Genomic DNA, 25,643 nt, shown 5'->3' with positions numbered 1-25,643 from the left:
GGCTGGACTTCCTCCTCACTAATCGCCAACTCTCCGAAAGTCCAATGTCCTGGTGAGCTCTCACCTTAGGCGTATAAATGCTGGGCTCTCCATCCTGTGACTTTTGCAGGGGTGTGTGGGTTCCAGTTACGTCACTGGAGGTCCTCAAAGTTTTTTGTGGCCTTAGAAGTGGCACAGGTGCTGAGATGCCAAAAGGTGATGCCGCCGTTACTGCACGAGCGGATGCCAGTAGGTATAAAGAGTTTATAGTCTTGAAGAGATGGGCACCTTTAATGAAGTCTTTGCATTGTCTTTTTCAGGTGTCTGGATGCTGAGGGCGTGGTCACTGAGAGCACGACACGTGCGGTTGTACGTAGGTATGTGAATTTCAATGACACCTCAATAATGTCCCTTGTTTTCTGTTTTCAGGTCTTGAGATGTTGCGGGCGTTGTTCGTCCGTTGCCGTTGCACGTGCGAAGTACGTGAGCATAATGATCTGTGACCTTATTATAGCACCTCTAACAATGTTCTTTTCTTATTTGCAGGTGTCGGGACCTTGCAGGAGTTTTCCCAGTCGCGGATGCACATGGGGAAACACGTAAGTGTTAGGCTTTCTTGCAGTCTTTAATGGCACTTAAATAATGTATTTTCTTGTTTTCAGGTGCCGGGCTGCTGCGGTTGAAGAGATCGTAATACGCGCACAAAAGCAGGTAAGAAAAGTAAATGCGGCCGCCTTCACCCGATTCCTACTTAACAATGTTCTTTGTCTTTACAGGTGCCGTTAGGCTGCTGAAGAGAAGGCCGCGAAGAATCTGTGAAAGCACAGATGGATCTGGTAAGCGAGCGCGGCTGCAAACGTGTTGCAACTTGCTAACCTTATGTTTCTTTTGCTTGCAGGCTCTGCCGGTGTCTGAATTCCTGGATGGTAAGTATAGTTCTTGTGTCTTTCTTCCACAGGTTGCTGAGCTGAAGCTGGAGATGTCACTTGAATGCTGGAGCTGACTCGGTGAGCGTCCTGCTGCAGATGCAGAATAACGCGAAGCACGTTTTCCCAATCGGGTGTGGTTTAAATAGTGTTGGAGTGATTGGGTGTCTTCTTCCTCAGCCTCGCCCAGGTAAAAGAGTTCCTGTGTCCCAGAGCTAAGGAGTGGCACCAGCCCCACCCAGGTAAGAAAGTAGTCCCAGTTCAGGGAATAGTTCCTCCCAGCAGAAGGCTGGGGACTTCATCCTGCCAGCATTTGCAAAGGTGAGTATGCAGCATGGTCTGCTACAGGTAGGTCCACCCAAGTACCTTTGCAAGAATTATGAGCCCGGCGCCTCTGGCACCGGGACTGGGGTTCCTTATGAGCCTGGCGCCAGAGGCGCCAGGACATGGTCCAAAGGGCCCCAATAGGGGTTTGCTGGAGCCGGGGACGAGGGTCGTGAGCCTGCTTCCGGGGATGCTGGGCTTGACCTGGCTTCTCGGGAGCAGTGCTCATGACAGAACCAGTCTACGGCGCCTGCCAAGAGGGATCGGTACGAGAAGAAGTACCGGGTCCCCGACGCGGCCCCTTTGTGCCTTAGGGCACAACCGACCCCTGATTCGGTCGTCTCAGCGGCGGCAAGAAGAAAGCAGGGGGGGCATCGGCCTCAACGTCAACTTCCCCGCCGGACGGCGAAGGAAAGAAGCTGGGACGACGAGTTATCTTGTCGGCGGCAACAACGATTAAGGCGGCTTACGCCCTCGCGATCGTGGCCCGCTACGACAGGGAGTTATGTTACAAGATCGCCCCCCTGTTGGACTTCCTACCAGATGACAAGAGGACCGAGGCCCTGGAGATCTTGCAAGAAGGCGAAGTGGCGTCGGACCACGCCATTACGGTGGCAACGGACATTGCCGACACCGGTTTCCGCAAGCTAGGCAACAGCGTTTGCCTTAGACGACGAGGGTGGCTCAAGGCGACTGATTTCCGCCAGGACGTACAAGCCAAGGTTTTGGACATGCCGTTCGACGGGAACAATCTGTTTAGGAAATCGGTGGATGAGTCCCTCCAAGCCATCAAGGCGGACACAGACAGCTAAGGTCCTAGGCGTTCTCCAGCAACGAAGGCCGTCCTTTCGGAGCACCGGGGCAAGCAGGGTGCCTCCAAGGGATTCGGCAGTGGCTCCTCTACGTACCGCCAAGCGGCCCGCTCCTCGTCACAGGAGGCTTATAGAGGACGAGGCAAGTCGGGTGGGCTCTGCCGTCGTCGCCAGGGAGGCCAAGGAGGCAAGGCGTCCTCCAAGCAAGATTGAACCGTGAGCGTTGTCGGGACCCCACCGAAGCACCCCGGTGGGAGGCCGGCTGGCGAAGTTCGTCAGCATGTGGGAGTCCATCTCCACCGACCGTTGGGTGCTGGACGCCATGGCCCAGGGGCGCGCCCTCGAATTTCTAAAAAAGTGCCCCCGCATTCCACCCGTTGCCAGGAAGGAGAATCACGTCCCTCAACTGCCATTGGAGGTAAAGGCGATGCTCAAAAAAGGTGCCATTGAGCTTGTCCCGCTGCAGGGGATCCACGTCTACCCCTACCTGGACGACTGGCTCATCCGAGCAAGGACAAGGGAGCTCGCCGTAGATCACACAGCGAAGACCGTCCAGCTGCTCACGGACCTGGGATTCTCCATCAACTTTCCCAAATCCCACCTGGTCCCGTCGCAAGTCGCACTGTTTCTGGGAGCCAAGCTCGACGCGGTGGTGCGTCTGGCCTCGCCGTCGGAGGAAAGGACGAAGGCCATCCTGGTCAAGGTGCAGCGTCTGCTGGCCACGGACGTGGCCAGGGTGAGGTTCATCAAGTCCCTCCTCGGGATGATGTCCTCCTGCATATATCTCGTGCGCCTGTACAGGCTTCGGATGCGCCCTCTGCAAGAATTCCTCGACGCCCGCTGGATCCAAGCGACGGGCAGCTTTGAGGACAGGATCCCGCTCAATGAGACCTTCCGACGAGCGATCCGGTGGTGGGGTACCCGCGCTCATCTGGCGGCGGACACAGACTTTCAGGCCCCATCCCACCAGATAATGGTGACGACAGATGCCTCCCTGGAAGGGTGGGGAGCGCACACCGGAGAACTTCACGCGAGAGGCCTTTGGCTCCTAGAGGAGAAGACGCTCCACATCAACATCCTGGAGCTCCGTGCAGTGTTCTGGGCCCTCAGGTCCTTTCTCCCGTCCCTCAAGGGCAAGGTGGTGAGAATCTTCACTGACAACACCACCACGATGTTCTACATCCGGAAGCAGGGAGGAACCAGATCCCGAGCCCTCTCCAAGGAAGCCCAGGATCTTTGGCATTGGGCCATCGCTCAACGGATGTTTCTGGTGCCCTTTCATCTGGCAGGGATAAAGAAAACCATCGCCGACTCACTCAGCAGGGAGCTGCGCTCGTGCCACGAGTGGGAACTACGTCAGGGTCAAGTGGATCGACTCTTCCGACGATGGGGAAAACCGCAGATCAACCTGTTTGCGACGGCGACGAACTCCAAGTGCCAGAGGTTCGCCAGCAGGTTTCCCCAGCCGAGGAGCATGGGCGATGCTTTCTCGTTCCCCTGGGACGGCTTGTTCCTATATGCGTTCCCTCCGTTGCTGTTGCTGCTCCGACTCGTCAACCAGCTCAAGAGGTCCCGGTGCAGGATGATCCTCGTCGCACCGGCGTGGCTGAGGCAGATCTGTTTCCTGGACCTTCTGGACTTGTCAGCGTCCCCACCAGTCAAGCTGCCGACGGACGCGGATCTTCTCTCCAGAGAAGGAGGCGCCATACTTCATCACGACCCGGAGTCGCTGTACTTGCAGGCCTGGCTCCTGCAGCACTAGAGTTTGGAGGGTATGATATCCCGGCTGACTGCAGAGAGGTCCTTGCAAAGGCCAGGGCGTCCTCAACTCCCAAGTGCTACGAACATAAGTGGAAGAGGATCTCTGTCTGGTGCCGTGCACAGAAGATTAACCCTCTGCGGATTACGACCCCTCAAGTGCTGCCGTACCAACTGTCGCTGGCCAAGGCTGGACTGGCGCAGCCCTCCATCAAGATACATCTGGCTGCGATTTCCCGATACACCAGAACCTCAGGACGGGCGTCCTTGTGGTCCCATCGCCTGGTGAAGGAATTTATGAAGGGACTGTTCCGATCGTTCCCGCCGGTGAAGGCCCCTGCCCCGGCATGGGAACTCAACGTGGTGCTGACCAGGCTCATGGGGGTGCCATTCGAGCCCCTGCATTCGGCACCGTTGAAGTTCCTGTCGTGGAAGACTGCGTTTCTTGTGGCCATCACCTCCACACGGTGAGTGGGAGAGATCCAGGCCCTATCCTGCAAGCCTCCATACTTGACTTTTCACGACACAAGGGTGGTGCTGAGGACGCACCCGTCTTTTATGCCCAAGGTGCCATCGGACTTCCACCTTAACGAGCCCTTGGTGTTGCCTGTTTTCTTCCCATCGCCTTCGTCACCGGCCGAGAGGACTTTGCACTCGCCGGATGTGGCTAGAGCGCTGAAGTTGTACGTGACCGCACGAAGAGTTTTCGGAAGACATCACAGCTATTTGTGAACTTTGGACCTATGAACCAAGGGAATGCTCTCTTGAAGGCTTCCATTTCCAGATGGTTCTCCGGCTGCATCACGCACTGTCATCGGTTGGCAAACAGACCGTTGCCTGGCAGTCCGAGAGCCCATTTGACCAGAGCTATCGCTGCTACCACAGCGTTCTTGTCTGGTGTGCCCCTGCTGGACATCTGAGGGACTGCTATGTGGAGGTCGATGCACACCTTCACGAGATTCTACTGCGTCGACCGGGATTCCAGGGAGGAGTCCAGGGTCGGCCAAGCGGTGCTGCGCAACCTGTTCACCTAAGGTGAGCCTGGTGAGGAGGTAAGAATTGTTAATGTTGAGTTTTTGATGTAATGCTTAATGTTGAGCCTTTTCCACCTCCCGTTGGTTGTGCATGTGTGTACTGCTACGTATTCTTATATTCATGAGCATGTGAATCCATGCCAGACCCCATGCTGGAGAAGGAACAAGTTACTTACCTGTAACTGTTGTTCTCCAGCATGGGTCTGGCATGGATTCACATGTGAACCTTCCCTCCTACCCCTCTGCGGCTCTTCACTTGGTCATACTGCCACTTTGCGTGCTACCAAATCTGAAGATGGCTGCCAGAGGCAGGGCTTAGGGACAGGGCAGTCATTGGCTGGCGGCAGTATGACCCAGAGACCAGTGATTGGTTACTACTGAGAAAGACCGATCAGAAACGAAACTGATACTGATTTTTTCTTTACCGAGGATTCCTGGCCTGACGACGGGGAATATTCATGAGCATGTGAATCCATGCCAGACCCATGCTGGAGAACAACAGTTACAGGTAAGTAACTTGTTCCTTGCTTATAACAAATGTTTACCAAGCTGACAGAAATGTCAAACTTTGAGATTCTTAAAATGACAAATTCACTCACAGTTCAAGACTAAGCTGGACGCCGTGTGATGTTCTGAGACCAAACCCCGGGATTTATTAATATTGTAGATACAGTGTTTATGCTAGAAACGTAAACACTTACAGTAATATGCTCAGAGAGGGTGTGTATGTCTGTTTAAAATTTGGTGCAGAACCAATCTTGGCAAACCCACCAAAAGTGCGAATAAATTGTCATTTCTGAACCCAAGCTCGTAGGAACATGGGACTTGAACAGAGACGTGCCTTCATTAATCTGTGATGTGTATATGTATTATGAACAACTTGTGTATCTGGGAGACATGTTTTTTTAGGAAAAATTGATTTTCCATGTAAATGCATAGGGGAGGGATTTCAGCTAAGTCATATACACAGCATCATGATGGCACCTCACAACACGCTGATCATTTTCTCCAGTCAGGGAACAGGAGATTCTCTGACCTATCAAATCCTTAGGGGGTTGGGCATAGAAAGTCAGCCTTCAAACCCACTTTGGAAACATAGAGACTGCTTAGGACAGATAGGGGACACACCTTTCCACTACTCAACTGATTCCTGCACAGCACCCTGCTGAAAGACTCCAGAGATCAGAACTTAGGATCCAGACTCCAGATCTAGAACCAACTCTAGAACCAAACTCTAGAACCTTGAAGCAGAGAGGTCTAATCCACAAACTGAATCCTCTTCAGCAGGCCTCAGAATATTTTGCAACCTGATTCTCAACAGACAGGCTGTACTGTTTGCTTCTAGCCAAGAACCCTGTGCTAGAACCAAGATCCAGAGAAAGCAGAGCTATATCCAGGACCCGCTTGATCCAGTCTAAGAGGCCGCGCAGACCGCCGTGCAATGCTGATCGCAGACCAGGGTGCCTGACCTGGCAAGAGACCCGCAGCCCAATCCCTTGACCAGATCTTGATGGGGCCAATTTCCATTCCATTCCAAAACTAAGAGTGAGTATCTATTGTAGAACTGTACAGAACCAATCTCTTAGTTTGAAGTAATCCTATTCCAACCATTTTAACCTGTCCAGAACTGCATTATAGAATCTTGTGTCCATCCTGTTGTTGGTAAATCTCTAAGGCGCATCTGTCATTTCTGAAATCTTGACTTTATTTCTGAAAATCTACCTTCACGACATTCCAATTCATTATAGTTTTTCCGTAATCGGGATATACGCACGCGGAAAGAATTGCTGCGAATTGCAATTTAAATTCCATTTCACCACTTGTAAAAATAGCTGCTTCTTGCTTTACGCTGCTGAATTTCGTTTCCAATTTGATAATCATTCATGAATCATTGCTAGTGTTGACCTGAACCAATCTAAAGTAACTATTACTCGTCCTGAATCAAAATCAATATAGTAGATTTCCTTTTTATTGCAATCACATTCAAAAGCGTTTTGACCTGTGTTTTAAAATCATACCCGTTTTCTCTAAGCTTGCTGGGGGGAACTGGGTTGAACTGCATTCTTGATTGTATTCCTGAAACCTGTGTGCTCTCATTTCCATCTCTTCATATTGCATAGGGGGGTGAGTGAGTAGTCGCAGGGGAAAAAGGGATCATATTATCTTTTGTTGAAATCATTTCAAGTTTATTTCTGTGTTGCAATCTTTCCCATTATTGCATTTCCGTATTCTCTGCTACAGTATCTCTGCTACAGTATCCTTCATATCCATACTCCATAAGTGATTAAAGAGATGGTTACTTTTATAATATTATCCATTGTTGTTAACCGTCCATATTCAGAAGTGTGCTATTCAAATATTATTTTGTTCATAAGTGAGATATATATTGTTTAATTCTTCAAATAAATCTTTTAATTTGCAAAACAAACCTACTTCTTGGCTCAGTGAGGTCAGGGGGATTCAAAGAGAGGGGCGTTATACAAGGGGTTCATCATCCAGATTTAAAGAACTTTGACATAGCAATACATAAAAAAGGGCTTCCAGTGGGCATACCATCCTAAGCATTGACTTAGTTGGATTGCTGGATTGAAGTCACTTACATGACCATCCTAGCCCATAGAACAAATTATCTGGCATTGTTTGTTTTCAGTAGATGGGCTTTCACAAAGTTGGCAGCTTGTTGCTTCATGTTTGGGATCTCGGTGTGCTTATTGATTTTCAAAGTCAACAAAAATGTAAAAAAATAAAATCGATGGAAATTGATTTTGGTTGGGAAATGACAGAACACAAAATAGAGAAGAACTATTGTAAAATGTTAGAAATAATTGTGCAAAGAAAGACACAACTAAGCAAATATCTTGTAAGACTAAATTGATACAGAATGTCTGTGACGTAACCCTAGCAAAGCTACTTCTCCTTCCATAGAAAGTATAAAATGGTAGTTAATTTTTACTTTTTCTTTTGAATGGTGGTATTTGGGGTTGGGAGAACAGTGTTTATCCCCTTGTTTTAGCTTGAATGACCTGTTGGGTCTTGTAAGTCTTAAGAAAGGGCTTAATAATTATTCAAAGTGTTCTAAAAGATGCAGTTACCGTGCCTACATGAAGAACGGAGCCTCGAGCAAATTGGCATCAGGGAATAACAGATCAGTTTTAAAGTCCTCAAGTCTGGTACCATTACAATGGGGCCAATGGAACCAAAATGGCAACCCTGCTTGCGCTGACCCTGCACAACCCTAAGCCTTATAAGAGTTTCCTTTTAGCTGCTATTTCTGGTTGGGTGGCAGAGGCGAGATCAGCCTTCATTGCCCCCATCAGTTGCTTCCAATGCCTTTGCCGCAGAACCCAGAAGTGAGGCGGTAGACACAGGAGATGGCCTAGTGAGAGCAAGGCACACACACTTCCCTTTTCCGATGTTGCAGCACACCATAGACATGTTTACACATCACACATGTCTTCAGCCTCCACTTTGGTGGCGTTGGGCATTTTCTAGGTAGTTGATTATACAAAGGTCCTAATGCACTATGCAAACACACTCTTATAGAGTAAATTGCATGTTGCTTTTTAAAACTTAAAATTCACAAATTGTTCTTAAATATGAGAAGCCACACATTGGGTACAATACATAAAGCAAGAGCGTTGTATTGCCAAACATCGTATAAAGAAGCTCCGTCTGATACCCAAGGCCTCCTTCCTTTTTAATTCTTATCAACACGCCTATGATATGCTGACCATTTTATTTCCCTCTTGGCATGTAGGAAATTCCAAAAGGCGTGGAAGCACCTATAGTCCTGCCACCCCCTTCCCGAACTTATCAGAACATCGAAATGCTTCCCTAATTTGAATAAAAGTAGTCATGCTCCCTTTCCCGCATAAAGGAAAACGGACGTTCACAAACTTGGAATATAATTTAAGAAATCATCGAAAAAGCTACATTTCCGTTTTTCTAACTCTTCTGTTTATCTCTCTGCAGGGCACAAGTCGAGAGTATAGGTGTGTATTTTTGAAAAGCCTACGTAAAATTAGATACTTTCCACTGTGTTTTGGAAGTGTTCTCGTTCAAACCACTGTGGGGATTCGAACCGCAGTCGTCTGGTTCCGCTCACCACTACACCATTGGGACCAAATGATGGAACTGAAACACCGGAAGGTGAAATGCCACATATGGGAACTGTGCTCCAGGGAAAACAAGGGCATTGCTGCTTGGGTTTTGAAGTGCACATCTTCTACAATGTTCCATCCAACACGATCAGAAGAAAATATTCTCTCGAGTTAAAATGTGTGTGTTATTCACCCAGTGCCTTTTGTTCGGTTATGCAAATAAAATGTGCATATTTCAATAATATGCTCATTTCTGGTGGCGCCACTCCCCATTTGGCATGTTATTAGTCGATCCCACCACCTTTTTTGTGCGTGTATTGAGCACTACCTCTTTGGGAATTGTGCAACCGATAGGACTTTATGAAAATTTGGTTTCATTCTAAATTTCGGTATCATCCTACACGGCGATTCATGCCTAGAAAGGCTAAATAAATCCGAGAAGAGGAAGAAAAGCTTTATCTTGATCTGTGGTGTGTTTACACCTTAGGCAAAGGGGAAGATGAAAGCGAAGGCTGAGAGCGCTCCGCGGCCGCTGCTGTTTGCCTGGCACGCTGCTTGTGACCTCGGTTATCTAAGGCCTGGGGTCGATCAGGTTAAGTATGTCTGGCAGGCCCTGTGTTTGGTCTAGGAGTTAGTGGTCGATGTGAAAGCCCAGAAGTCTCTCGCAAACTTGGGTTTGATTATTGACACGAGACGCACGCTGTCTGTGAGCTACTCCGCGGAATCCCAGAAGGCCGTTCTGTTGCTTTACTTTCGTTGCTGCTATTCACATTGTGAGAAGCACATTTCCTAAGTGTTCTATGTCCCCCCTAGGGCAGTAGATTTTGTTTTATATATGTATGGATACATATTATAGGGCGGTGACCGCCACCCTATAGTTAAGGTGATACCTATGAGTCATAGGAAATCTAAAAATGAAAATTCTGTGCTAATAACTTTTTACTTGCAGGGTGGATTTGGCTGATATCTTCCAAGCAAGTTAATAAGGAAGCAAAAACCGCTATTTTCTGCATACTCCCATTCATGTTCCCATAGAAAAAAAAAGTAAAATTTTGGTAAACCTGAAGCGCAAAAAAACACTGGGCAGAGATCAACCAAACAAGAAACAATTTGGGCACAAAGCATTTACCTGATTTCCGGGATAGGTTTGGGTAAATCTGTCCAGGAGTTTTTTAATTCTTCGGTGGGGAAGTGGATGCCCCCTGCTTTAAAAAAAACAGCCATATCTCCCATGGATGCTTAGCATCAGAGAGGCTTTTCACAAAAGAAAAACCACCATTTTCTTTTTTTGTGTGTGCTGAATACGAATGATTACAGGGGGAATGCAAAACGAAAGTGCTCAAACAGCTATTTGGAGGAAAAAGGATGCAATTGCATCAGGCTAGAGGTGGGGAGAGGGAAAGAGGATACCATGTAAAGTTGAGGGTGTTCTGGGGCGCCAGTTACAGTTCTGAGGTTTTCAGATTATCAAGTGAATCTAACAAGATGCCCGCAGCAATAATGCAAGATGCACTGAGAAAAGAAAATGCGTCTCATGAATCAAAGAGTGAAAGGAGGCAATGGGAGAATGCCATAGAGGGAAAAGCAGCTGAGGGGAGTGTGGCGACCATGGAAATAGGAGGGAGGCACCTGGTGAGTGCCTGTGAGGAATGGAAAGAGTTTTTGATTTTCAAGTGTTATCAGGGAATGCTGAGGAAATACTGCAGGCATGTGTAGTTCATTGCCTTTATCGAGGGACTATCGGGGGAAAGCCGTGGGAACTGGGAGTGAGTAGGGGAAAAAAGGACATTTTACACCTACAATCTTATCTACTCAGCAGGGGGTAATGAGTCTTTGAGCCTCTTTTCCATGGCTATTGGGCACCAAAGAAACATATTGGTGCAATATGTACTATGGCCACGGCTGAAGGCCATGGCCATCGGGCCCCAAAGAAACCTATTGGTACAACGTGTAAAGTGGTCATAGCCAAAGGCCATGTATCCACAGAGTGTAATTTGCTTTCTGACTTTGATAACATTCAGACATGTAATTGCTCATTTTACTATATCGGGTAAGATAACTCAGTGGGTTGAGCGCTCGCTGCTGCGATGTGTGCGATCTGCAGGTTCGAGGTTCGAATCCCAGCAAGGCCAACTCAGCCTTTCATCCTTCTGAGGTCGATAAATGAGTACCAACACAGTTTGGGTGATCTTGTTTGTATCTTTGTTCTACACAAAGCGCTTAAGAGTCTCTGCTATATATTAACACATCATCATCATTTGGCCTTGAACGTCTGCTTACATTCACTGTAAATTGGTAATATTGGCTTATACACACTGATATTATACATATGGTGTTCCATTCTTGTATGAAACGTATATGACATTAGTGATATTGTAATCATAATGTTTGTAGTGTACTTATGAACAATGCAATTTGAAGCCATTTCCTGTTTTGTCAAGAAGTAAAAGGTTGTGTTTCATTGTTTTCTGTGATGTCACTTTGGGGTGGCGTCAAATGACGTCACTTCCTGTGATGTCATTCATCCGAGGTCAAGGGACACGTGATGTCACTAACACTACCCCTGGTATTTTGGGGAAATGACGTCCCTGGGTTCTTGGTATTTGGTTAGCTGAAAAACCCCCAGGGCACGTAGCCCAACATTTACAGAAGCCTGAAGGCTCTCTGTATTTGGGGAGCTGAAAATCCCCAGGGCACGTAGCCCAACATTTACAGAAACCCGAAGGTCTCTGTATTTGGGGGAGCTGAAAGTCCCCCAGGGCATGTAGCCCAACATTTACAGAAGCCTGAAGGCTCTCAGTCTTTGGGGAGCTGAAAGTCCCCCAGGGCACGTAGCCCAAGATTTACTGAAGCCTGAAGGTCAACAGATGGAAGCGCGTCAGGGTGGCAGAACAGCAAACACCTCCATAGCGTTGTGGCACTGCGTACTGCACAAGTTGGTACCTCCTCAGCAAGTTAAGGAGTTGTGCAACCTAGAGATCGTTCGCTTAGTCTAAGCATCTTGTAAGGAAGGCATTGACCAGTGTAAGGGAAAAGAGAAATTGCTGCAGTGCATGGACTTTTTTGAAGGAAAAACAAAACACACAGTAACAGCTTGCTTACATCTTTATGCCAAGGCCACTGTCAAATAGCACCTTTCCTCTATGCTCTTCTTAAACATGACAACATGCGTCCCCCTAACCAAATCACACAAGATGTATGTTTGAAACCAATATCATCATCTCATTCTTGTCTATGTTCTATTTCAACTAGTGATGGTTCATCTCTGCACTGCTGTTCCACAGAAGGCTGAATGTTGAGTGACTCATCAGGCTTTTAAAGAGCAGAAACCGAACTACAGTGTTAGCAGCATATGTGCTCTATGATAATCTCCCGTACAGCTAAAAGTGTGGCCGGGAGGGGACGCACAGAGGAAGAGCAACCCAGACCATCCCATCCCTGGGACTCTAATCCAGTATCTAATGCCAACCAATTCAACATGCCAATGGCTGCAGCAGACACCCGAAACATAATCAGAGGAGTATCCTCCACTGCACAGCATAGAGTTGCTTCCATGCCATCTATAGAGGATTATGTAGAGAAAATAGAAAATACAGTTCTTTGTGTTTTTTCCATACGTTGGAATGCAGGCTGAACAACATTTTACAAGGTACAGCTCAACTAGGAATTGTACTTCATTGGAATTCGTTGGAGAGTAAACATAGTTCCAAAACAATAATAGCAAAAAACAGTGTGTGGCTAACCTGAGACCCCACCATTCACCAAACTTCCTGCTACTTCACTCTACTACATCACCCACTCCCAGCCCAATCCTGCGCATCTTATTTATGCATTCTGTCTAAACACCATCAGGGGCACTCCCCCGCAACTGCTCCTAACCGCCAGCAGTATTCCTTTTATTGAAATAATAAAAACCATATTTTGTGGTGTAGATATTTTGTGCAATATTTGTGTGGTAAAAAACGGGTATTGTAAACAATAAGATTGATTTTGTTGCATAGCGATCTCCCAAAATAACAATTGCTACAGTTACCTAGTTATAAAGGTACCCAATTAGTACTTTGGATGCATGTTAGGGTAACTCGGACTTGTCGAGCTTGGCTCTGTGGCCTGCGGTTTGAGAACAGGTCTCAGCTGCCTTCTGCTCCCGGGTCTGTCTACCCCCTCAAACGGAGCCCGCACAAGATCTGTGGTAGATCAAAGTAGAACTACAGAGGTGTAAAACAAGAGGAAAATTTGTGAAGGCTAAATAGCACCACGGATGCTGGGCTATGCAAGAAACCGAAAAACATGATGGAGGACAGTCAGGCTAAAGAGAAATATTTCATAATTCATTAAGGGTTTATTGCACAAATAAGATCAAGCGAAGTAAGCAATATGTTACAGCAAAAGTGATCATGCAATGCTTCTACCCTGCACCACAACAAAATAACTAGAAACAGGATAACCCAGGACATCATTCACGTCCCAGCATTCTCCGTAAGTTAGGGTGTGTTTTCTTGCTGGATCTTGCTATAGTGCATAGAGGCTATAGATGGGAGCAGGCGGGATTGTATCAGAGGGTTACCATTAGATAAGCGGTGAGAGGCAGGCTGGGTTTTACCAGTGCCTCCAGTGTAGTTTGTGGTTTGCATTCTGGTATTCTAGGAATGCTGTCTGTTCAGCTATCCAGAGCCTGTGGGCTGCATAGAGGGTATTGGAGAGGTATGGCAGGGGGGCAAGAGTTGATAAGAGTTGGGAGGTAGACAAACACCTCTCCTTCACGACACACGTGGGTAAGAAAACTCAAACTTGGTACCCGCTCTCCCTCTTGCGGAAAGTCAAGCCTTTCCTTCCTACGGACAGTTTTAGATCCACCATTCAAGCACTGTCCTATCCCACCGGCATGGTGGCAGTGCCCTCATTGAATGCCTCTCATTGTTCTCCGTTGTGCCCATGAGAAATGTCCTACATGCAGCCGCATGCCTCATCTAGGGTCTCTGCAGATACAACCACATCATCTCGGCCCTCATAGACCTTCACTGGCACCCACTGCATGCACAAACCACCTTCATGTCTGGCTGCATCAACTATAAGGTGGCCTTCATCAAGTCACTCGGCTACTTCGCTGAGAAACTCAGGATCTCCGGCAGAAAGTGCACCACCAGAAGGGTTTGACATTCATTCATCGCCAGTTTGTTTTGCTGTATATTTTTACAACATTTTTGGTCTGAAAAAACGAATTGAAAAATAGGGGGATTTAAGGGCATATAAGAGTTAGAATTGGATGGGGGAATAGGAAATAAATAATAGGGAGGGGGGCTTGGGGCGAGAGACCCCCAAATAAAAATAAAATAAAAAATGTGATGAGTATTTTTGGCAAAAAACGCTGCAAAAACAAATCTGTAGACGAATGAACATAGAACCAACCAGAAGCCAGGACAGGTGACGACTTGAAATTCACTGCTACAAAAAGGAAAGGACCAGAAAAGAAGCCTTCTCTGCCTATGGCCCAAGACTATGGAACCTCCTTCCATCAGCATCAGACTCAGCCCCACACTCCTACAATTCAGAAAAGAACCAACACCCACCACTTCGAGGAGTCTCTCCTCCTCAACACCTAGGCCATCACATCTCCCCCTGTGCCCCTCTCTTCTGTGCCATCCTGTACAGCTTTATCCCTCCTGTGTGACCCTCTGTATCCTACCCCCTGCTGTATATGTGTTCTCGTACCTCTGAAAAGCGGCCAGTTATGCATCTGTACGGTTGTATACCTCTGTAACGTCCTCCGTTGTGTATCTCTATTGATTTATACCTCTGTAAAGCGCTGCGTTGCTTCTTGAAGCCAGGTGCGCGTTCAATAAATAAATAAATGTTGTGACTACAGACAGATAGGTTGAGGATGCTACTGTAGAGTTCATGGTTGGCTGGAAGGAGGATGAGTGTTCAATGTTAGTCATGCAGTAAAGAATCGGACATGACATAACTTGTCCTTGGTCATTGTAATCGTACCTGTCTTGGGTCAGTTGTTGCATCCACACCACACAGCAGTTCATTCAGCATGCCATAGCACTGCAATTGAGTCAAGACATGATACAGAGTTTTGGATACTTGGTGCTATCAAGCATGTCAAGATGAGCGGCGTTACAGTGGAGAACCCTGCATTACCTTGGCACAGTCGAGCCCAGGATAAAGTAGTACATAGTAGCAGACAGAAATTCACACTTGTTACATCCTGCCGTGAAGCAGCATTCACGTTTCCCAGCGGTAGATCGCATGATGGTTGCAGACTGACAGGTATTGTGATGCAGAGGCATAGCCAGGATTGTCTAACAAGTGGGCCCTGAAGCTAACATTGTTGGTCCTACCACAGTGACATTAACATCTGTAAATGCCGACACAGCACTGCTGAGTGGGCATTTATAGATTTTCGGTGAGCCTTGCCTGCTCAGGGCCTACCCTGTCTACGCCTCTGTTGTGATGTTTGGTCTGGGGGTATGGGTAGTTTAGTGGCTGCTGTTGCCTAAAAGTATGGGTTGTGTGTCATATTGCAGCCTAGAATTACATAGCAAGTAGCTGTGCAGGATGAAAAAGCAGCTCGTTATTGTGGCAAAGGGGATCCTAGTGCTCTTACCACAGCATAGTGCAACATGAATAGGGGAGCATGGCGAGGTGAACATGGCCAAATGCTTTGCGAGTCAGCCGCGCCGCATCTTACTACATCTGAGACCAGAAGAGCAACACAGGATAGAACGCCTGTGCTCTCAATAAAGGCATGAATTGTGTTGTGTGTCCTTACTTACCAATGTATGGAATGGTATGAATGGAAGCGTGTGGAGTCAGAAATATGGATTGCTTACGTATGTGGCGGTGGTATATGCGTGAGTCTTGCTCATCAGTGGGCCGGGGCTGTTGCCTTAGAGAAGGTTTCTGCTGGTTACCATGGTTGTTGGAGTTGTCTGCTTACCCGCAAGGCTAGGCTCTGCATGAGTTTGCATTTGTTGCACGTGCTGATGCTTGGCAAGCTTGGGGCTGTTTCATGCGTGTGTGTTTTTACAGAGGGTTTGTCTTGTCTATGTTAATGTTTTCCTGGTGATTGAGTGCTTGGTTAGTGCAGTGCTTGTAGCAACGACGGGGCCAATTTTTGTCTTCGGTAATATCTTCCAAACTTTATCCCCTCTGACCGCTGTCCGGTGCGTTGGCAGGGCTGAGGTGAGACTGGCTGTTAGTCTCTGGCCCATTTGTGCTTGGTACATCAGATCTATTTATACAAAGCCAGCCCAAAGACATGAAGGACGTAACATCTGCGCTGTATGGGCTGATTCTGTTTGTGCTTTTAGAAAGATGATATAATGAGAATGTGTCTATGGATCAGGATGAACTTGGAAGGCTCTCTCAGAATTCCTGTTCAGAATGTGACTGTTGGTGTGTTGGATACTGACATACGGGCAAGGTCCTGCCACCTTTGCTTCACATCAGTTAGGCGGTTTCAAGGTCCTGCCACCTTTGCTTCTCATCAGTTAGGCGGTTTCAAGGTCCTGCAACCTTTGCTTCTCATCAGTTAGGCAGTTTCAAGGTCCTGCCACCTTTGCTTCTCACCAGTTAGGCGGTTTCAAGGTCCTGGCACCTTTGCTTCTCATCAGTTAGCCGGTTTCTTGCAGCTACCTTTCTCGGTTTGACTAGAGTCTCGATTGATGAATTTCATGCACCTTTGTGTCATCTTATTCAGAGCTCTGCCCTGTGAATTATTCTTTGGGTTCAGTAGGGTTCTAATCGTGTGGTGCTCTTGTAGATAGTCTTGCTTTGAGTGCTTTTCGGAGGGAGAGGTCGATTCGTATGGGTAGGTAATTTCACAGTTTTGTCAACATAATGGCAAAGGAGAGTCAATTGGTACTAGCCTTTACAATAGCCATTTATACAGTATACCCAAAGCCCTGCTATGCTGCTTCTAGAAAATAGAATCTGCTGAGATGTCTCTTCTATCCAAATCTATTTGTCTAGAGATGTTGGTGATTTTGAAAATTCGTATTTGTTGGTAATGTTCAATGAAAGTTGAAAAAAACATAATTTTTCTCATTTGTATTTTAAAAGGCACAAGACTTAAATGTGATTGAAGAAGTGATCCGAATGATGTTGGAGATTATCAACTCCTGCCTCACAAACTCTCTCCATCATAACCCGAACTTGGTATACGCACTGCTTTACAAACGGGAGCTCTTCGAACAATTTCGATCTCACCCTTCCTTTCAGGACATCATGCAAAACATCGACCTTGTGAGTAAAAATGACATTTGCAATACCCTTGTAGTAATTGTGAAGCATGTCTACCATTTTGCATACATGTTTACTCTTAATGCATTGGAACAGAAAACCTGGGGTTTGGGGAACAGGGTGGCTGAATGTTGGAATAAGGTGGTATTCAAGCATACTCATGTTTGTTTCCAAGATCTTCTGGATAAAGTCATACTTTGGTTAATTTCACAACACGTCAAGGTATCTTGTGTGATCTGTCATATTAACTGCCTTTGTTCCAGCACAATATAGAATCTGAACACTGATACTGTGGATGATATCATGTTATTAGCTGGTGTCACTTAAAGGCTCAATAGTAGCTTGCAGTTGGTTGAAGCTCATGACATCAATTCTTTCCCCAGACGACACATTAATCATTTACAAACTCAAGAACAATCCTTCAACAGATTTTTCTGACCTAAAAACATGCAGGGCTCGTGATGTATCCCAGGAATGACTGCAAATGGACTAAAGTTCAATGCTATCAAAACAGAACTCATGCTTTGCAGTGTTGCTTCATCAAGGTTGGCCCATGCCCATACCATCCTCCTCAGTAATGAACCTCAGAACCATAATGGACAGCCTCACACTTGAGCGGCAGGAGCGTGATATTGCCAAAAGATGTCTCTTGCAGCTCCAAGCACTTGGACACATTATGCCTTACCCTGCTTATACCCATAGCAATATAGCCATTAAATCACTAGTTCTAACAAGACTGAACAAGACAGACAGACTGCATTTCTAACTCACAGAATACTCCTCAGGATGAAAAGGCTGAACACGCCAACCCAACACTGCACAATCTTCACGGTTTTCCCGCAAAGAGAAGAATACCTTTCTAAACCCTGTGCATCTCCCACTGTCCCTTCCATGAAAAGGGCCAAGCTACCTTCACAGGGAAATTCCAGCACTGCACACCATCTAGGACCCAAGGTCCAGCCCTGCTGCTCTAGTACTAGTTCCTAGCTCCAGTAGGAAAAGACAGGAAGGATCTTCATCCTCCCTGCTAGCTTCCCAACATAAGAAGCTGCACATGGAAGAGAACCACCAGATGTTCAGGAAACCACTCAAGATGTGGCTCTTCAACTAATGGCTTTGGTTAAAGATAAACGTGCCAAGCTTAACACATAGAGAAGGTACTTGATCCTTGTGCCTTAACTCGTGTACGGACCAGGTTAAAATAGCCAATGAAAGTCACTCTACAAGGGATGCTGGTCTCCTGTGTCACCCACTTATGGACCCACAACCTTTGTACCCATATGATTGGAACATCGCTTCCTTCCCGACTCACCCCTTTTAAGTGAATAGGTGTAATAATAACTGCCCAAAACAACTCTCACTATGAAAATAATTTTGTTATACATCCTGCTTAGGGGTTATGGCTCACATACCTTTGGTGGGAATAACATTACCTTTCATACTAGACTCTAAACCAGACTACAACCTCTTCAACCAAGAAAGGACTCTACCACTACTTCTGAGGAACTGTATGGCCCGAATCCACCTTCCAATTTGTTACTTGCCTCCTTAATTCCTCACTGTTAAAATCTTCATTACATCTCCCAATTTCCCCATCATATGACCCACAAGGTCAGACTCTATCCCTTCCCAGATGCTTTCAAAACCATCACTTAACCCAAGGCTCTTTTCTCCACCCTGGGGCCTCACTTACAGACAACCCACTGTGAGGAACCAGAAGGTGTAGCACCTAGTAGTCCCCGGGGATCTGTCATCCAGGTGGCCAGGACACAGCCATTGCTTTTGGAATCAGTTCCTGTGGGTGGACCAGTGCGAGAGGATCATCTGGATGAGTGGTCTTCGGGGGGTGGGACACCGAATGGTCAGACGTGGTATCCCCTTCCCTGTCACACCTTTACCCCATGCCTCCAGGTAAGATATTTAGGAACGTTACCCCCACCTCCTTTTACAACACAAACACTTTCTTACTGGCAGCCCGTTGTAACGAAAAACAGACTAACAACCGAGCCGTGTACCTGACGTGTCCCAATATAATGGTCAGACAAGGTCAGGCAATTACTGATCATCACACACACACACCTGACCTCCATTTCACTTCCCCACATGGATAAAAGGCTGAGCATGAGAGCACACTCTGAGCAAGGCAAAGCACACAAGGAAAAGCAGTTCCAAGATGGCAGTTTAACGAGAGAAGAAAGACGGCAAGACATAAGGGGGTCGCAAGGAGGGACGTTGTCTTGACCCTTTCGAAAAGGAACAGTCACTTTGTGAAACCTCTAGAATAGAAAGAGTAAGACCAGGAAACCAGGCTGAAGAATGCTGCATTGTGTATCGGAGGCACCCGGGGACCTCTCACGTCGATAATCAAGACGGGGAGAATCGGCAGCTGCCGTGGTACTGTATAAAACCGGTCTGTGTTGAAGCAAAGGTTGCACGCTGGAACGAACATTGTTTGAAGCGCGTGTGATAACCAACGTGAGTAAAGGTGAGCTGCAGATGACTGATTGAACATTGAAACCAAGATATGTTACCTTGACAGAGTGGTCCGGCACTGCGTGTGTGCTCACTCGAAGGTCTTAGTAAGGTATCCAGGTGGTCCAGAGGTGGCAAACATGAGAGAGAGACAAAGAATTGTGAATCAAAGTGGTCCTGCGACGGCTCAAGCAAAATCCTGTGCACAATCGAAAGTCTTCGATGTTGATACAGTCAAGAAAGTTTATGGCAGAGTAGATAAATTGGTCCGAGCTTGGCGGAGGGAGACTGATTGAACAATGTGTTAAAGTGGATCTGAGCCCAGCGGAGGCGGGTCCGAGGTGAATAGTAAATCACCTTACAAAATTGTATACATGTGAAATATAAAAAAAAAGGGAACATTTTTGCTTGTTTTTTGCAGGAAGCCCTCTGAAAGAAGAGACTTTGAAATGAAAGGAGACTTTGGCACAGAAGGCCATGATGTTGAAGTTTTGAACTGCTGCCTTGTGCTAGAGAAGCCAGCGACTTTCCTAATCTAGAGTGTGCCACCTTGTCCCATGCTGAAAACATGGGGAAGGGAAGCCTATGGATTGAATATCCTGACATGATTTCTGTAAAAATTTAAATAACTATTTCTAATTAGTCTTGTAAATATAAGGTATGTTAAGAATATTTAACTAGGGATTTGTTAAAAGGAAATATGGGATATTCATTTACCTAAGAAAAGGTAGCATCTTTAAATGATGTGAATGAAGTACAGGGTTGGCCACATAGAATGTGTGGTGAGTATCTCTGAAATATTACAAAGTCACATATGGCACACATGAATAGAGTTGTATACATTCCAGATGAAAAATCATAAAAGTTATATGAACAGTAGCATGGATCGCAACATGCACTATTTAATTTAAAGCTTTTTCAAGGGTTTTTAGATTTGCCACCAAGTTGGGTAGAAAGCAATCCATTAACTCCTGTTGAGAGTTTAAAGGCACTTGTTGATGTGAAAAGAAATGTAATATATATTTTACATTGGACTTTTTTAGCTGCCAGGCTTTTCTGTGAGCTCTCTTCAGTGTTCTTATTTTTGAATGCTACATATGCCATTCCATCAGTTTTTAGGAGACAATCATTGCTCTTTTCAGTTTGATCTAATACTTTGTATAGCAAGAGTTTTTGGTACATTGAACAATTTTATAAATTCACCACACAATCTGCCACCAATGCTATGAGCCAAAGAATGGTTGGAGAAAGAAAGCGGGCTGTCACACTGGGATATCATTTGCAAAATGCCTTGTACGTCAAATTAAAACGCTTTTGGAATTTTGTACTCCAGGAGCAGGTGCACAAAGGTATCACTCGGGGCTTTCCAGGACCTGTATCAGGCCTTCGAATACAAAGCATTACAGTGTGATTAATTCCCTCATAAACAGACGGGTGTCTGAAAAATGTATAGTAAATTGATTCATTGTTTATCATATGATAGAAAACATTTGCCTATGGTGGAAAGACTCATTACCACCTTGTTTTATCCATCCCTGCAGTTTAGGATGGTCAACTATCATATTTTTATAATGCTGTCTTGAAAAAATTTGCTGTCCCCTATCCTTATTTTTTTTTGCTTCACCAAACTTTGGATGCTAGGGAGACATCGGAGTTGCATACAAATGGGCAGTCCGCTAATTTTTGCAGGGCTTGTGACTTGTATTTGATCACAGCCAGATTGTATTTGGTATTCTCCCTACTTACTAGTGGAAGTAGCATAAAGACCAGAAAAGAGATCATGCAGTAGAATCCCTCTGCCACTTGCAAACCAGTGAGGAGATTTCTTGAGTGTAAAGGCCACTAATTACAGTCCGAAACGGGAACATTTAATCCATTTCGTAATCTTGGGTGTTTTCAAATTGTCCAGAAAGCGTTGTTCTAGAGCAACTTGTATCAGAGGGCATTGATACTATGACAATATGAGTAAGGGATGAGAACAGGAGGCAAGGAAAGGCAATACAGGATTACAGGTGCACCCATTATTTTGTGTGGGACTAATCTCTCCAACTAAACACACAAAGGGTTGCATCTTTCAACATTATCCTTCCTTCTTCCTCAGTTGTATGACAGATGGTATACTAAAAGGTATTGCAAAAGTGAACAGACAAACATTTTGTTAGGCTAGTCCTCCACTCCAGGCCATGTGAAATAGACTCTTTAAGACAATTAAATGGGAGTGGCATGGCAGCTCTTATTTCTGCATTCAGTTTATAGCCTAATGTTATGAAATAATGGATAATTTGATTAAAGAACAGCTGTATTGATTCCACAGGTTTACGCATGTATAAGTGTGTCTCATCGACATAAGCTTACACATTACATTCTAGACCACTAGGACCATCATGCGAACAAGAGCCCAAAGCCTTGCCAGAAAAGAATGTTCTTGACGAATGGCCACTCAGCCCTCCCAGGATCCCTATCTGCATCCAAGTCAATGGCTTTTCACTTGTCTCCAAATTGTCCAACCAATGCAAAGATATCACTAAGAAGCCTATTATTAAAGGACAAAAGAACCTCTCTTTTTGTATCCGGTATGGTACAAAGTGATCTCTTTATAGTAACCTGGCAAATATCTTATACTAGTAGGGGGTTCCCGACGTTGCCCGTGTCCTGATGGTGTCTCATGTGCCCTGGAGGATGTTGCTCTTGTCCTCTTTTCGGCAAGTCGTGATGCTGTTTGTTGTTGTGTTTCAGAAGCTCTTGATATTCATTTTCGCTTTGCATCAGTTGGAACTTTTCCAAGAGATGTTTGTTTTTTGTGCGGCATGTTTCAGTCACTCAATGGCTTCAGCACATTTGAGAAAATGTCCAAGAAAGATTGATTGATTGTGCTCTCTTCTTGTGAATGAATTTAAGTAAACTGTTACCTTGCCTTTTCCCATATTTGGAGTGGCGTGATAAAATATAATTTTAATTTATTTTAATTCCCTTTAAAAATGCTTTAATAAACACTTTAGAACTGTAAACCGTAGAAATAAATTTCAAAGGAATAAGCAACACATTGAACATTTAGCGTCAGACACTTTTCAAAATGTTGTCTCCTTCTAGTACCTACTGTAGTGAATCGGGGTGAGCATCAGTAAATGAGTGTGTCTACGGAGTGAATTCTTTGCATTCAATCATAGACTACAATCTTGCCTCAGACAAATGAGGAATCCATGCAAAATTTGGTAGCAGTGGGTTCAACGGTGCGGATTTGTATAGCCGAACAAACATACACACATACATACATTCAGCTTTATATATAAAGATTTATTTTAGTTAATGCTATGTCTCCTGATAAGTGTCAGTATTGCTTCAAAAGATGTTCCCTTTATTTTTTTTTTTTTATAATATAGGCATATAAATTAAGTGCAAATCAATAAATGCCCTGCCATAGATGGTTCTTCTGGGAGTGGTGCCTTATTCTGCCTACATTCTTGGTATCTTATAGGATTCCCCTCTGGTTAACAGGCTTCTCTAATTTGCAGAGATTATAATTTCAAAACGGGGGATGGGAAAGATTTTACTGAGATCGGGTTAAGTTCCTAACTCTCAGCCTATTCTCTGGTGTTCAACAATGATGTAAATTTCGAGGGGATTGGGTCCTCCGACGTATTCCATATCTATGACAGTAATCACCACAGCTGTGCTGCTTCGGAAAATATTTCGGCGTCTGCGTCCTGCGCCGATGACGTCGATACGCCGCCCTCGAGGACCTCCTCCGACGTCACTGGATGTTATAAGTAGGACGCACGACGCCCGTAGCCTCAGTTCCGTTTTTTCCGCAAACATGTTCCTTTCGGAGATCTCGGCACGGCTCGACTCTTTGGAGTTTCTGTTCTTTCGGTTCTTCGAACCTGTTCGTTTGTGAAGTATTATCGGGATGTCTTCCTCTTCTTCCACCCCGCGTCCGGGCTTCAAGAAGTGTGGGGACTGCGGGTCCAAGATGTCGGTGACGAACTCGCATGATGCCTGCCTCTGGTGCCTCGGGGAGGCCCACGACACGGATGATCGTGTCGACTGCCAGTCGCTTACGTCCAAGGCCTTGCAGGAACGTAAGAAGAAGCTGTCGGTTGGTAAGGTGTCCAAGCCCCGGAAGGCGAGGTCCCCTGGGCTTTCAACGGATGATTCAAGGGGCGACTCTCCGCATCGTAGTCGTAAGCCTAGGTGGTCTCTGTCCCGGGGTGGGTCCCGCCACTCCTCTGCCTCTTCGAGGCACTCCCGGAAGCGCTGTTATCAGTCGCCTTCCCCGTCCTCATCCGAGGACTCCGCCCGTCGGCGGGTCGCTTATCCCACCAAGCATGCAACGCCAGAGGAATGGGCTTCCTTCGGTAAGAAAATTCTAGCGATTCTCGAATCAAAGGGCACTGGTCCATCCGCGCTCCTGAGTGGGGTCGGTCGTGATCGGACTAGAGACACCGCTCGTACGCCTTCGGGCTCGGGTGGTCGGCACGATTCGCGGGAGAGGTCCCGCTCGGACAAGGGGAATTGTTCTAGTCATGCCTGTTCCAGGTCCCGGTCCTCGACGCGCGAGCCCGTGTCCACCTGTGAAGTCTTCGAGGAAGTCGACGCCGGTGGCCCCGAGGTCATCGACGGACTCTCTCGAGGCTCCGCCTCCGAGGAAGTCATTGACGCCCAGGCTGTCGAAGGACACGCTCGGGGCTCCGCCCTCGAGGCCTGTGTCAAAGCCGTCAATGCTGTCGGCGCCACGCTCGACATCGCCGCCGATTCACTCGACGTCAACACCGTTTCACTCATCGCCCTCAACGCCTTTTCGAGGCTTTTGTGACGGAGGTACCCCGTAGCACGGGGGAACCCCCTAGAAAGGCTCTGGCCAAGGCAAAACATGTCTTTCTCCCTTATTCAGTGCCCACTTTCCAGCCTATGGATTATATTTCCGAAGTGGAAGAGGGTTCTGAAGATGGGTTGGTTCCTGACACGGTACCAGATGAGATTCTTTCTGGTCATAGCCGGATAGAGGACCTGTGTCAGTCACTGCATGATGCCAGTGGTCTGGACACCTCTCCAGAGGTGGAGTTCTGTAGGCCTGAGCCTGGCACCCATACCGAGTCATCGTACCAGCGCCTTATGTCGAGGGTCACCGACTACTTGGGGTGGTCGGCGCCCCCAGTTGATTTTGTGCAGGATGACTTGACGGATATCCGCGACCAAGGTCCACCCACTGACCTGGTACTGCCATTCCATATGGCTATGCAGAGAAGGGTGGCAGCGGCTTGGACTGCTCCGCAGAGTCTCCCGGAAGTGGGCAAGTCTTTGCCGCGAAAATAACGCACAGCCAGTAGTGACCCCTGCTACTTGACCACGCACCCCACTCCGGAGAGTTTGGTGGTGCAGGCGGCTACGGCCCCAGCTAAGCAGGCGTCGTATCCTACCATCCCTCCTGATAGGGACGACAAGCGTTTTGATGGCTGGGTGAAGAAAGTGTTTTCTTCAGGGGGTAAGGCTCTTCAGGCGGCCAACTCCGTATGTGCCATGTCACGTTTCACGCACACTCTGTGGAACTGTATTTCCTTAGCGGCTGAACATATTCCCGAAGGGGACGAAACGGGATGGTTTTCTTGCTATTATTCAGGATTGCAAGGATGCCATGTGTGAGTCCGTTCAGTCGGGGTTGGACATGGCAGACTGTGTCAGCCGGTCCATGGCGGTGAGCACCGTAATACGCAGGTTTGCGTGGTTGAGGAAGTCAGGGTTTGCTCCTGATGTGCAAGCCAGGCTCCTTGATATGCCCTTTGATGGTGAACATCTTTTTGGCAGCAAGGCTGAAGAGAGTCTTGAGAGGTTGCAGACCTCAAAAGCTGCAGCGAAGTCGTTGGGCGCTACAGTCTGCCAACCTCCGCCTTTTCGTCCTAGGGGACAGCAATGGAGGGGAAGTTCCTTTTGTTATTACTTATCCCTTAGTAAAGCGAGAGGAGCTGCAAGTCAAAGGGGCAACCGTAGGAG

General features: G+C 46.7%; 1 protein-coding gene across 2 annotated transcripts in view; it reads left to right on the top strand.

Moving 5' to 3' along the window:
* DYM (dymeclin) overlaps positions 1-25,643 on the top strand; it is a 1,763,009-nt gene that overhangs the window by 1,457,191 nt on the left and 280,175 nt on the right. For both annotated transcript variants that reach the window (XM_069626954.1, XM_069626953.1), the window contains one exon: positions 17,004-17,186. In XM_069626954.1, the coding sequence (XP_069483055.1) occupies positions 17,004-17,186 (183 nt within the window). The remainder of the gene's footprint in view (positions 1-17,003; positions 17,187-25,643) is intronic.

Source organism: Ambystoma mexicanum, chromosome 6p (genome assembly GCF_040938575.1).
Source record: "Ambystoma mexicanum isolate Mex_15411 chromosome 6p, UKY_AmexF1_1, whole genome shotgun sequence".
NCBI lineage: Eukaryota > Metazoa > Chordata > Amphibia > Caudata > Ambystomatidae > Ambystoma > Ambystoma mexicanum.
Note: the sequence above shows the minus strand (reverse complement) of the source record. Positions and strands in the feature narration are given on the sequence as shown.